Raw genomic sequence first — 12,209 nt, 5'->3', positions numbered from 1 at the left:
GTTTCTAACCATCAGGGGAGTGCAATACTGGAACAGCCTACCGAGGGAAACAGTAGGGGCGAAGGACCTCCATGACTTTAAGATTAAGCTAGATAAGTTTATGGAGGAGATGGTATAATAGGATAACGGGCTTAGTCAATAGGTCAATTGAGTGCCAAACTGGTACTTAATTGGGTCAAATTGGGTCAATAATATGATATTCTTAACCTCTTTCAGAGGGTATGGCTGGAGAGTCTTGCCCGCATGCTCGGGGTTCAGCTGACCGCCATATTTGGGGTCGGGAAGGAATTTTCCTCCAGGGCAGATTGGCAGTGTCCCTGGAGGTTTTTCGCCTTCCTCCGAAGCATGGGGCAGGGGTCGCTTGCTAAAAGAGTGGGTAGATCGGCTAATGTGGCCTGCATCTTGCAGGAGGTCAGACTAGATGATCATAATGGTCCCTTCTGATCTTGAATTCTATGATTCTATGATTCTATGATTCTATGGTCCTGCCACCCAACCCCCAGAGGGGCCAGGCCCCACCACAATGCAGGGCCATGGCCCCGGCCATTTCTGCAGCCCCCTCCGCCCACCCAGGAGGTACCCACTCACCGGCACGGAAGGGCTGAGGCACACACAGCTCCTGCTTCCGCTGTGGGCTCTTTTGCCAACTCTTCCGTTGGGGAGGTTTCGTCTCCTCCCAGGCATGGATGGGCTTTGAGGGGTCCTTGGGGGCTTCTTCAGCCATCCTGCAAGAAGCCAGGACAAGGCATTGCTTGTGAGTGACGAGAGGCGACTGCCCCGTTCAGCATCAGGGCCAGTCCAATTATTTCTGTTCCACCAGCGCCTACAGATGCCAGCTGAGATCAGGGCCCTGTTGCACCAGGTGCTGCAGACAATCGCTGGGCTGTAGGGCTCAGACTCTAACTAGCCAAGGCAGCCAGCAGAGAAACAAGTGAAGGGATGTGCTCAAAGTCACCCAGCCAGTCAGCAGGACAAGCAGGATTAGAACGCAGGTCTCCGGATGCCCAGGCCAGCACCCCATCCCGCAAGCCAAATGGCCTCCCCGGGTCACTCCCACCTCTCCTTCTGCTGGTTCACAAGCTGCACAGCAGACAGGCTGGATCCAGCCACTCAGGATTCTTCCTGCCCAGGGAAATTACCCTAATCCCTTCCCCCAGGAATATTGGGGCCATGGCAGTTCCCAGGTGGGCGAGGCCAGGGGGGTGGGGCAGCTGGGGCGGGCTCGTGAGCAGCAGGAGTTGCTCACACACCCCCGTGAAAGGGCAGGAGCAGAAGGTGGGAGAGCGGCAGGGAGGCTGGTACCTTCTCTTTCAACCTGCCCAACCTCAATTGCATTTATCCTGACCGCCCCCTGCGGGGCAGGGCCTGGCTGCTACCCCCACTGAACAGACAGAGAACTGTGGCACAGAGGGAATAAGGGACTTGTCCAAGGCTACGCAGACTATCTCTGGCAGAGCTGGGAAATGGCCATGGGTCTCCTGGGTCCCAGGCTGGCACCTTCTCTTCCAACCTCCTGCCCCCTTTGTCCCTGGTTCAGTGTGAGCTGTGGGAGCTCTCTGGGGCACAGGAGCTGGCTGGTGCCCAGATGGAACAACGTTGCTTATTGCACAGATCTCACTTTTCCTGAACATTGAAAATGCTGCTAAAACCATACCAGGGCCCGCCAGGATCCTTGCAGCTGGTCATTGCAAAGTTGTGAACTGTTCCCTGGCCTCCCAGAGTGGGGCAGTGGGAGAGGGTGGGGCTGGCCCAAGGCCCTGCTGGATGGCGGCTTATGTGTATGGGGTCCCAGTGCTACAAAGCTGTGTGCCAGGGGCCGCGCTTTCTGGGGGTTTCACGGCTCATCTCTCCAAGGCCAGTGTGGCAGCAGCCGCTGGAGAGCATCCCAGGCCTGATTCCCCCCATGATGGGTCTCCTGAATGGCCCCTGCTCTGGGGGGCTCCATTCCTTACTCAATGTCTCCTGCTGACTCTCCAGCAGCTGCACGGCAGGTGTCCTAATGCAGCCCTAGCCCTCTCCAGAGCTCAGGGGCACTGTCCTGGCATCGGACTGTCTTGGTAAATAGAACAATGGCTCCTGCCAACCTGAGAATACCTGTTCCCCTGGCATCATAGAATCATAGAATCTCAGGGTTGGAAGGGACCTCAGGAGGTCATCTAGTCCAACCCCCTGCTCAAAGCAGGACCAATCCCCAACTAAATCATCCCAGCCAGGGCTTTGTCAAGCCTGACCTTAAAAACCTCTAAGGAAGGAGATTCCACTACCTCCCTAGGTAACCCATTCCAGTTCTTCACCACCATCCTCAGTGCCATTCCCTATGGAAGTGATGGGGTCAGCAAAGGTGATGGAGGTGGTCAGGCCTAGCTCACTATTGGCATGCCAGGTGCAGGGGGCGAGGTGCAGAGCCAGGAAGGAGATTGGGGAGGCAGGAATGGCACATTGTGATGTGGCGCGGGCGGGAACTAGCTCCCCACATCTGAACGCTCCACAACACTGGCGGATTCAGATCCAAACCTAGATCAGGCTCCAAATTCACAGCTGGCCCCTCCCCCTGATCTAGAGCGGCTGAGACTCCAGCGCTCTGTGGAAGAGACCAACAAACGCCAAATCCTGGGGTGGGCTTCCCCCAGAGACAATCTCGTGCTGGGAAGGGAGATGCCCGGAGCCGGCAGCTCCACCACTCACGCTCCCAGCTGCCTGGGAATGAGCCAGGATCAGAGCTTCGGATAGCGGGCAAAGCCCGGATCAGCACCCCCAGGCCTGCGAGGGACCCGCACCGCCTGGGGGTGGTTGATTTCACAAGAGAGGGAGCTTCCCACAGACTCTCCAGCTCCCTCACCTCTCATGCTTCTTCCCATTTGCCTTTCATCACCGCCACATGGACCAAGTTGGCCACCAGCTGCCTCCCTGCCTGGACACTTACCTGGCCCCATCATGGCAGTGGCTGAGCAGAGGTGGCCAATAGAAGATTCTCCTACCTGGAGTCAGGAGTGGGCAGAAGACTGCGTGTAAATGGTCCACCCACTTTCTGCTGCCGGTGGCAGAGCTGAAACGGCTGGCTCAGCGTTCCTCAGCAGCACGTGCCGGCTCTCGCTCTGTCAGAGCCAAGCCTGGCAGTGAGGGGATGAGGCTGTGCCAGCCAGCAGGGGGCATGTCACAATGGGCAGGTGAGTCACAAGCCAGCCAGTGTGTGACTCCCCAGCCATGGGATGCCCCAGCCCAGACTAGTTCTGGCCTCACAGGGTTTAAGAGCCTGTCCTTCCTCACTGGGGTCATGGGAGGGACCTTCCGTGCCCCACAGTCACAGACATTCGGCTGGAAGAGACAGCTGGACTCGTCTAGCCCCAGCTCCTGCAGAGCCCCTTCCTGCGTCCATGCAGCTGAAGCCAGGAGGTTGCCGGATGGATCCCTGAGTGGGAGAATCAGTTCCATCCCGGCTCCTCCTCCTCGTGACAGTACAGAACGGGGGTTCCCGAACTCTCTACTCCTCTAGCTCCCAGCCCATGCTTTAAGAGCAGCCTCCCCGCCCAACTGAGTCTCAGGCCTTGCTAGCCACTCAGTGCCACAGCAGCCCCAGGAGATGATTGTTGCGGGGGTCTCAGCCCGGGGAAGGCAGTGACTCCTAGAATCAGGGAGCGCAGCAGCACCATAGCTCAGGGAGGTCTGGCAATGCCAGTGGCTGGCTGGGGTCTGACAGCCCAGGCACCCAGAGCAGATTGTCAAAGGCCAAAACCCTCTCACCACCGGCTCTGTAGCTCCCCCTTGCTTTTGGTCTGTCTTAGGCACCATCCTGGCCCTCATCCCCGTGGCATCAGAGCACTGCCCAACCTCGATTGCATTTAATCTAACCACCCCCTGCAGGGCAGGGCCTGGCTGCTACCCCCACTGAACAGACAGGGAACTGTGGCACAGAGGGAATAAGGGACTTGTCCGAGGCCACGCAGACTATCTCTGGCAGAGCTGGGAAATGACCATGGGTCTCCTGGGTCCCAGGCTGGCACATTCTCTTCCAACCTCCTGCCCCCTTTGTCCCTGGTTCAGTGTGAGCTGTGGGAGCTCTCTGGGGCACAGGAGCTGGCTGGTGCCCAGATGGAACAACGTTGCCTATTGCACAGATCTTGCTTTTCCCGAACATTGAATCTGCTGCTACAGCCATACCAGGGCCCACCAGGATCCTTGCAGCTGGTCAGTGCTAAGTTATGAACTGTGCTAGGTAGGGAAGACGAAATAGATCTTCCATCACTAGCACAGCTCTGTGTTACTGTGGACTCACTGCGGGCTCAACCCAACCAGCCCTCCTCACAAGGAGCCTGTAAATCCTCCAGCCCTGCTGTTCTCCTTTGTATTTCTGTAGAGCCCAGAGGGCTCAGTCCGGGATCAGGGCCCCGCGGTGCTAGACATTGTACAGACACAGCCCGATTCCCCCCACGCTGCGTCTCCTGAATGGGGACTGGAGGGAGACCAGGACTGGAGTAGGACTAGGAACAAGGCTGGAGCAGGCTCAGACTGTTGCCTTTGTCAGGCAGGAGCAAGTTCCTGGCCCTGGAGTGATGTTGAGCAGACTGAGCTGCTGCTGTGAGACTGATATAGCTGCTCTGGGAGTCACAAGGCCAGTTCCTGGCTTGTGGATTGGCTGGAGCCCAGCACAGGAGGGACTCAGCCCCTTACAGATGGCTCCCAGGACGCTTGGCTCCCGGCCCCGCTGGGTACTGACATGCCAGGTGCAGGGGGCGAGGTGCAGCGCCAGGGAGGAGATTGGGGAGGCAGGCGCACTGAGGTGGGGCTGAGCGGGCAGGTGCTGAGGAGCTGCGGCTGGCTGGCCAGCAGAGAGGAGGAGCAGCAGCTCGGCTCTGGAGGGCCCAGCTGCAGTTCCACACAGGGCGCTGCCAGAGCCTGGCAGGTGGCTGGCTGAAGTGGCACGTTGTGCTATGGCGTGGGCAGGAGCTAGCTCCCCACATCTGAACGCTCCGCAGCACCGGTGGATTCAGATCCAAACCCGGATCTGGCTCAAAAATCACAGCTGGCCCCTCCCCCCGATCTGGAGCGGCTGAGACTCCAGTGCTCTGTGGAAGAGGCCAACAAATGCCAGCTCCTGGGGTGGGCTTACCCCCCGCCACAAGGCAATCTCGTGCTGGGAAGGGAGATGCCCAGAGCTGGCAGCTCCATCACTCACATTCCCAGCTTCCTGGGAATGAGCCAGGATTAGAGCTCTGGGTAGCGCGCAAAGCCCAGATCAGCACCCTCAGGCCTGCGAAGGACCCGCACCGTCTGAGGGTGGTTGATTTCACAAGAGAGGGGGCTTCCCACAGACTCTCCAACTCCCTCACTGTGACAAAGTGGGACTGTTCTTAATGTTGCCTCTGAATACTGTAGGGGTGCCTCAGTTTCCCCTATGCATTTCTTAAGTCTCTAGGTGGTGGGATAAAGGCCAGTGTGCATAAATGGCTGACACTGTTTCCGGGCAGCTAATGGCCGGGGCCCTTCCCTCCTGCAAGGGGATAGCTAAAGGTGTTGGAGAACAAAGAGATCAGGTGACTTCCTGGCCCGGGAAAGAGACAAAGGCCAGAGAGCAGGGGCTGGAGAGTTTCACTTTGGAGCTGGCTGGGGATGAGGAGTGAAGTGCAGACGTGGGTGTCTGGCTCACTGCCCCCCAGAATGAACCCAGCTGAGGGGTCCTGTTCTCTGGACCTACAAGCTCTGTTTTAGACCGTGTTCCTGTCATCTAATAAACCTCTATTTTCCTGGCTGGCTAAAAGTCACGTCTGACTGCGAAGTGGGGGTGCAGGACCCTCTGGCTTCTCTAGGACCCTGCCTGGGCAGACTCACTGTTGGAAGCACAAGGAGGGGCAGAGGATGCTGAATGCTCCAAGGTCAGACCCAGGAAGCTGGAAGCCCTGTGAGCTTCTGGCCCAGAAGAGCCTGCTCACAGAGAGGAAACTTCCCCAGAGTCCTGACTGGCTTCATAGGGAGCAGCTCCAGAGTATTGCCCAGGGACTCCATGACACACACCTCTTATGCTTCTGCCCATTTGCCTTTCATCACCCCCACATGGCCCATGTTGGCCACCAGCTACCTCCCTGTCTGGACACTTACCTGGCCCCATCACAGCAGCAGCTGAGCACGCGGGTGTTGTTGTATTTAGCATCTCAACCCCCCCATGGAGCAGGGACTTGCTCTCCCTACTTTGCTCAGGCCCAGAGTGTCAGGGACTCACCTGATCTCACTCAGAAGACTTACAGCAGAGTCCCAACCCAATGCCTCATCTACCAGCCTGTGCCGCCTTCCCGTGCCTTGCCACCAGCCCCGCTAAACCCTCCTCCTTGTCTCCGTCCCCTCTGGGCTGGACTGGTGTGACCCCTTCTGTTTAGCCTCCTGTAGCAGGGTGGATCCTGCTCCTGCTGGGAAGGGGTTTAAAAGTGGCCTAGCAGGGCTTGAGAGCTGCTGCTCCAAAAAGCTGGGCTGATTGAGGAAGTGGCTGCAGCTGGGGGCCATGCCCCAAACTGAGAAGCAGGGCCTTATAAGAAGGCAGGGAAGCCAGACAGTCTCTCTCTGGCTATAGAGAGAGAGGGGCCTGGCTGCTTAGGAGCTTGAGACTAGATACCTGAGTGCAGCAGGGCTGGGGAAAGGCTGAGGAGCTGGGAAGCTCCAGCCTAGAGAGCCCCAGGCTGCGGCCTAGCAGTAGGCCAACAGGCACTGTGGGTTGCAGGGGGCAACCCAGGGGTAGGCCAAGGCAGCAGGTCCAAACCCAACTTTGCCTGTGATGAGTAGGCTGATACTGCAGTCTGTCCCAGAGTGTGGGGCTAGACAATGACTGGCAGTAGCCAAATACTGAGGCAAGGTAGGGATAGAGGGTGGGGGTTCCCTGAGAGAGAAAGGGAGACCCAGAGAGAGAAAGGCTCGGTGTGGCTGGCGATGCGATGGAAAAGCAGAGGTGGGCAATAGAAGATTCTCCTACCTGGAGTCAGGAGTGGGCAGAAGCCGGTGTGTATATGGTCCACCCACTTTCTGCTGCAGGTGGCAGAGCTGAAACGGCTGGCTCAGCGTTCCTCAGCAGCACGTGCCGGCTCTCGCTCTGCCAGAGCCAAGCCTGGCAGTGAGGGGATGAGGCTGTGCCAGCCAGCAGGGGGCATGTCACAATGGGCAGGTGAGTCACAAGCCAGCCAGTGTGTGACTCCCCAGCCATGGGATGCCCCAACCCAGACTAGTTCTGGCCTCACAGGGTTTAAGAGCCTGTCCTTCCCCACCGGGGTCATGGGAGGGACCTGTGACGGGTTGGATCACAGAAACCCCCCGGGAGCTGCCACCTGATGTGCCAAGACTACCTCTGCTCCTGTTTTCCCTGCCAGCTCAGGACTCCAGCACCCTGTCTTGCTAAGCCAGACACTCCCGTCTGCTCCAACAAAGACCCAGGGTCTGAATTACTTGCCCCAAAGCTGCAGGTTTACCTGAAAACAGCTCACAGAAGTGTGTTTGTCTTTAGCACTCAGATGCCCAACTCCCAATGGCGTCTAAACCCAAATAAATCCGTTTTACCCTGTATAAAGCTTATGCAGGGTAAACTCATAAATTGTTCACCCTCTATAACACTGATAGAGAGAGATGCGCAGTTCTTTGCTCCCCCAGGTATTAATACATACTCTGAGTTAATAAGTAAAAAGTGATTTTATTAAACACAGAAAGTAGTTTTAAGTGGTTCCAAGTAGTAACAGACAGAACAAAGTAAGTCACCAAGCAAAATAAAATAAAATGTGCAAATCTATGTCTAATCAAACACTGAATACTGATAAGATCCTCACCAGTTCCGGAAGGCTCCCTTTTACAGACTAATCTCCTTTTAGCCTGGGTCCAGCAATCACTCACACCCCTTTGTTGCAATTTCCTCCAAATATCCTGGGGGTGGGGAGGCTCTCTCTTTAGCCAGCTGAAGACAAAATGGAGGGGTCTCCCAGGGGTTTAAATAGACTTTCTCTTGTGGGTGGAGATCCCCCTCCTCACTCCTATGGAAAGTCCAGCTCCAAGATGGAGTCCTGGAGTCACCTGGGCAAGTCACATGTCCATGCATGACTCACAGTCTTTACAGGTAGAAGCCATTGTCCACGTGATATCGTGTATGTCTCCAGGAAGACTTCTTATGTGGACTGGAGCATTCCAAGAGGCATTGTTCCCCAAGTGCTTCCTGATCGGGTACTTAGCCTTGCGAATTCCTTCCTAAAGAAGCTGACCAAATGCCTCACAAAGCTTACTTAGAAATCAAGCAAATATACAGCCAATATTCTTAACCTGAAGTAGAAAATGATAGATGTGTACAAATAGGATGACTAGATATAGTAGACCATAACCTTTACAGAGATATGTTACATGGCACAGGCAGCACAAAACATATTCCAGCTATGTCCTATTTTCATAAAGACTTATGGGAGGTACCGTCACAGGACCTTCTGCTCCCCACAGTCACAGACGTTAGGCCAGAAGGGACCACTGGGCTCATCTAGTCCCAGCTCGTGCAGACCCCAGGCCAGAGCCCCTCCTCGTATCTATGCAGCTGGAGCCAGGGGGTTCCCCAGATCCCCGAGTGGGAGCATCAGTTCCATCCTGGCTCCTCCTCCTTGTGACAGTGCAGAATGGGGGTTCTTGAACTCTCCTTATCCCCAGCTCCCATTCCCAGCTCATGCGGGTGGCTCTTTGCACCTGCCCAAGCTGCCGGGTGCCTTGGCCATGGGATGTAAAACGGCCCCATCTCTGCTTCCCCTTCCACCGCTGCAACAACGCACAAGCTGCTTTAAGAGCAGCCTCCTGCCCCTCCCCACCAGCTGAGTCTCAGGCCTTGCTAGCTGCTCAGTGCCTCGGCAGCCCCAGGAGATGATTGCTGCGGGGGTCTTGTGTGACATTATGAGTCTGATCTAATATCTCACTGAAGAAAAACAGGGCTAGAAAGAGTTAATTAACTCGCAGACTAACCTGACCCAGGGCTGAACTTTAGAAACTGGTTAGGAAGGTGTGTAAATGAATAGAGCTTTGAAATGCAGGTCTGCATTGTTAGAGGTAGAAGGGTAGGTGTTTGCTCAGGTCTTGTGAGGTAAGCAAACAAGACTTGTTTATTGCTATGGCTTTAATTTAAAGATCAAAAAAGGAATATTAACATTTAGGAAGATGCTTGAGTGAAATAGTATTATTTTCTCTGTGTCTCTTTGAAGGTTGTGGTAACCCGTATCTGAACTATTTAATGGCTAAATTACCCTGTGTTAATTGCCAGGATGTTTGGGAGAAGGAGCATTAGGCCTATCGTTTTCTCAAGCCAAAAGGCTGCTGGAAATGTATAAGAACCCTAGGACATGATCCTACTTCATCTCAGATCTGCTTTGGGTTTCAAGAGGGGGGAACCTTAAGCCATAAGGATTGAGATCCCCAGTCACTGACTGGAGTCACCCTGAATATGGACATTGGACCATAACCTATGGACTATTTCTAAAAGGACTTTTGGCAACTACAAGCTCACCTCTACTATGTATCTGAACCTCAAGAACTGAATTCAAGTCTGTATGTATATTGGTCTTTTAACCAACACTCTCTCGCTTTTCTTTTGTAATAAACTTTAGCTTAGTTAATAAGAATTGGCTATAGCGTGTATTTTAGGTAAGATCTAGTTATAATTGGACCTGGGTATGTGGCTGATCCTTTGAGATTGGAAGAACCTTTTCTTTTATATGATGAGAGAAGATTTTCAGTAATCATCATATCTGACGTGTGTGTCTGGATGGAGGCTTGAGGTTGGTCACTTTAAGGGAACTGCAGTGTTTGAACTTCTGAGTAACCAGTGGGGTATGGTAGAAGCTGTTCTGTGCTGGCTTGGTAAATCTAAGTATTGGAATAACCACCAGCTTCTGGGGTTTGTCTGCCCCGTTCTGTTTGCAGTTCACCCTAATTGAGTGACCTCAGCTGGCTCCCACGGGCAGCACTGTCACATCTTGGCCCAGGGGGAGGCAGTGACTCCTAGAAGCAGGGAGAGCAGCAGCACCATAGATCAGGGAGGTCTGGCAATGCCAGTGGCTGGCTGGGATCTGACAGCCCAGGCACCCAGAGCAGACTGTCAAAGGCCAAACCCCTCTCACCACTGGGTCTGTAGCTCCCCCTTAGGCACCATCCCATGCCTGTAGATCTTCCACCGTAGGGGCGTGTGCACCCAGGGCACTTGAGTCGCAGACATTTGCCAGCAGTACCATGGAGCGATGCCTGCGCCCCCACTCTCCCCATGTGCTCAGGCACGGGCATCAAAAGGGCACGTCCGCCACCTCCCTCTCCAGTCCTTCACACCTGCATACTGTGGTGAACATCCCCATTTCTACTGAGGCCTCAGGGACAAGGTCTATGATGAAATGGTTGGGGTAGACCACCCCGCCCCCCCCGTCCCGCGTTGCACCCTTACGGCTCGCTGAGGATCCAAACTGACACTCATCGGTTTGAGCCCCTACCTAGCCAGGCCATGTTCCCTCCCCCGAGGCAGTTGCTGGCCCTGAACCCCTTCAGGTAGCCATGACACACAGGCACTCAGGGCTCGAGAGAAGGGCTATCGCCGGCTGAAAGACCCCTGCCTGCATGGTGGGGATCGAGGCCACTTTGCCAGCAGGTGACCCCCAAGTCCTAGGCTATGGTGAGTCTGGGGAGATGGGAGGATTCAGCCTCATGAGAGGAGATGTGGCTGGACAGAATGGCAGAATTGGGTCTCCGAGCAGACACTAGAAACTGCCTAACACCGGGCAGGAGTCTGGAGCTGGGAGATGTGTAGGGTACAGAGCACAGCACCCCTAATGCCGGGCAGGGGGGTTGGGGCTGGGGATGTGTCAGGTATGGAGTGCAGCACCCCCTAATACTGGGCAGCAGGGCTGGGAGATGCGGGGTGTAGGGTACAGAGCACAGCGCCTCTAATGCTGGGCAGCAGGGCTGGGAGATGCGGGGTGTAGGGTACAGAGCACAGTGCCTCTAACGCTGGGCAGCAGGGCTGGGAGATGCGGGGTGTAGGGTACAGAGCACAGCGCCTCTAATGCTGGGCAGCAGGGCTGGGAGATGCGGGGTGTAGGGTACAGAGCACAGTGCCCACTAACGCTGGGCCGGGGGGCTCAGGCTGAGGATGGGTAGGGTACCGAGTGCCACGGAGTGTGGGGGAGACAAGGCCCTGCACCTCAGGCTTCCTGTGATTCACCATGACTCTCAGCCAGCCAGTAAAACAGAAGGTTTATTTAGACGACAGGAACACAGTCCAAGACAGGTCTTGCAGGTTCAGACAACAGGACCCCCTCAGTTAGGTCCCTCTTGGGGCGGGGGGCAGGGAAGCCAGAGCCCCGTTGGGAGATCAGAGCCCCATCTGGGCTCCTCTCCATTTTCCCAGCCAGCTCCAAACTGAAACTCCCTCCAGCCTCTCACTTAGCCTCCCCCCGGCTCCTCTCCCACCCTTTGTCCAGTTCCTGGGCAGAGGTGTCACCTGGCCTCCAACCCCCTTCCAGGGTTCTCATGTTACCTGCTCAGATATCCTCCCTCAAGGAAAGTCTCCCATCCAGGGCCGGCTTTAGGAAGTGCGGGGCCCAATTTGAACAGTTTCGACGGGGCCACGGCAGGGATAACTTAAAAAAAAAAACATGTAAAAAAACACGTGGGGCTTGTACTCACCAGGCGGCATCCGAGTCTTTGGCGGCACTTCGGCGGCGGGTCCTTCAATGCCGCCGAAGACCCAGAGCAAGCAAAGGACCCGCTGCCGAAGACCTGGAGCGCTGCCAGGTGAGTAAAAATTAAAAAGGCGCCTCTAGTCAGGGAAGGGATTCTCACTGGGTGTGGGGCCCTCTTAGGCGCGGGGCCCGATTCGGGGGAATTGGTGGAATAGGCCTAAAGCCGGCCCTGCTCCCATCCCCCAATGCAGACAGTCCCAGCAAAACTCCCCTGCAACCTTCCCAGGCCAACACTCCCCACTCAGCATTCAAAGAACACATTAAGAACATTCCCAGTTCGACACACCAAGCACAGCACCCACTAATGCAGGTGAGCTGGGAGAGGCTGGAGAGCATGTGGGCCTAGCCCCATGGGGGGATCGGCCTGTGCAAGCAGCTGTGCCCAGGTATAGTGCTCTGGGCTGAATCCAGCTGTGCCATGGGCTAGCACTGCAGGCCTCCCTGTGCTGAGTGGAGGTGCGGGGCAGGTAGTAGATCCCTGGACCAGGCTTG

At 55.8% G+C, this 12,209-nt stretch overlaps 1 protein-coding gene across 5 annotated transcripts in view; it reads right to left on the bottom strand.

Annotated features, from left to right (window-relative positions):
- LOC123369703 (maestro heat-like repeat-containing protein family member 7) overlaps nucleotides 1–7,058 on the bottom strand; it is a 422,324-nt gene extending 415,266 nt beyond the window's left edge. For 3 of the 5 annotated variants that reach the window (XM_045015619.1, XM_045015627.1, XM_045015622.1), the window contains exons 1-2: nucleotides 1,953–2,043; nucleotides 589–725 (exon numbers count right to left, since the gene is read on the bottom strand). In XM_045015619.1, the coding sequence (XP_044871554.1) occupies nucleotides 589–724 (136 nt within the window). In that variant the 5' untranslated portion in view covers nucleotide 725; nucleotides 1,953–2,043. Of the gene's footprint in view, nucleotides 1–588; nucleotides 726–1,952; nucleotides 2,044–2,978; nucleotides 3,105–6,955 lie in introns of those variants that run through there. The other 2 variants (XM_045015620.1, XM_045015621.1) reach the window with 2 other exon arrangements.
- Between the last annotated feature and the right edge of the window lie 5,151 nt (nucleotides 7,059–12,209).

The sequence above is a fragment of the Mauremys mutica genome, chromosome 4, assembly GCF_020497125.1.
Source record: "Mauremys mutica isolate MM-2020 ecotype Southern chromosome 4, ASM2049712v1, whole genome shotgun sequence".
Taxonomy (NCBI): Eukaryota; Metazoa; Chordata; order Testudines; family Geoemydidae; genus Mauremys; species Mauremys mutica.
Note: the sequence above shows the minus strand (reverse complement) of the source record. Positions and strands in the feature narration are given on the sequence as shown.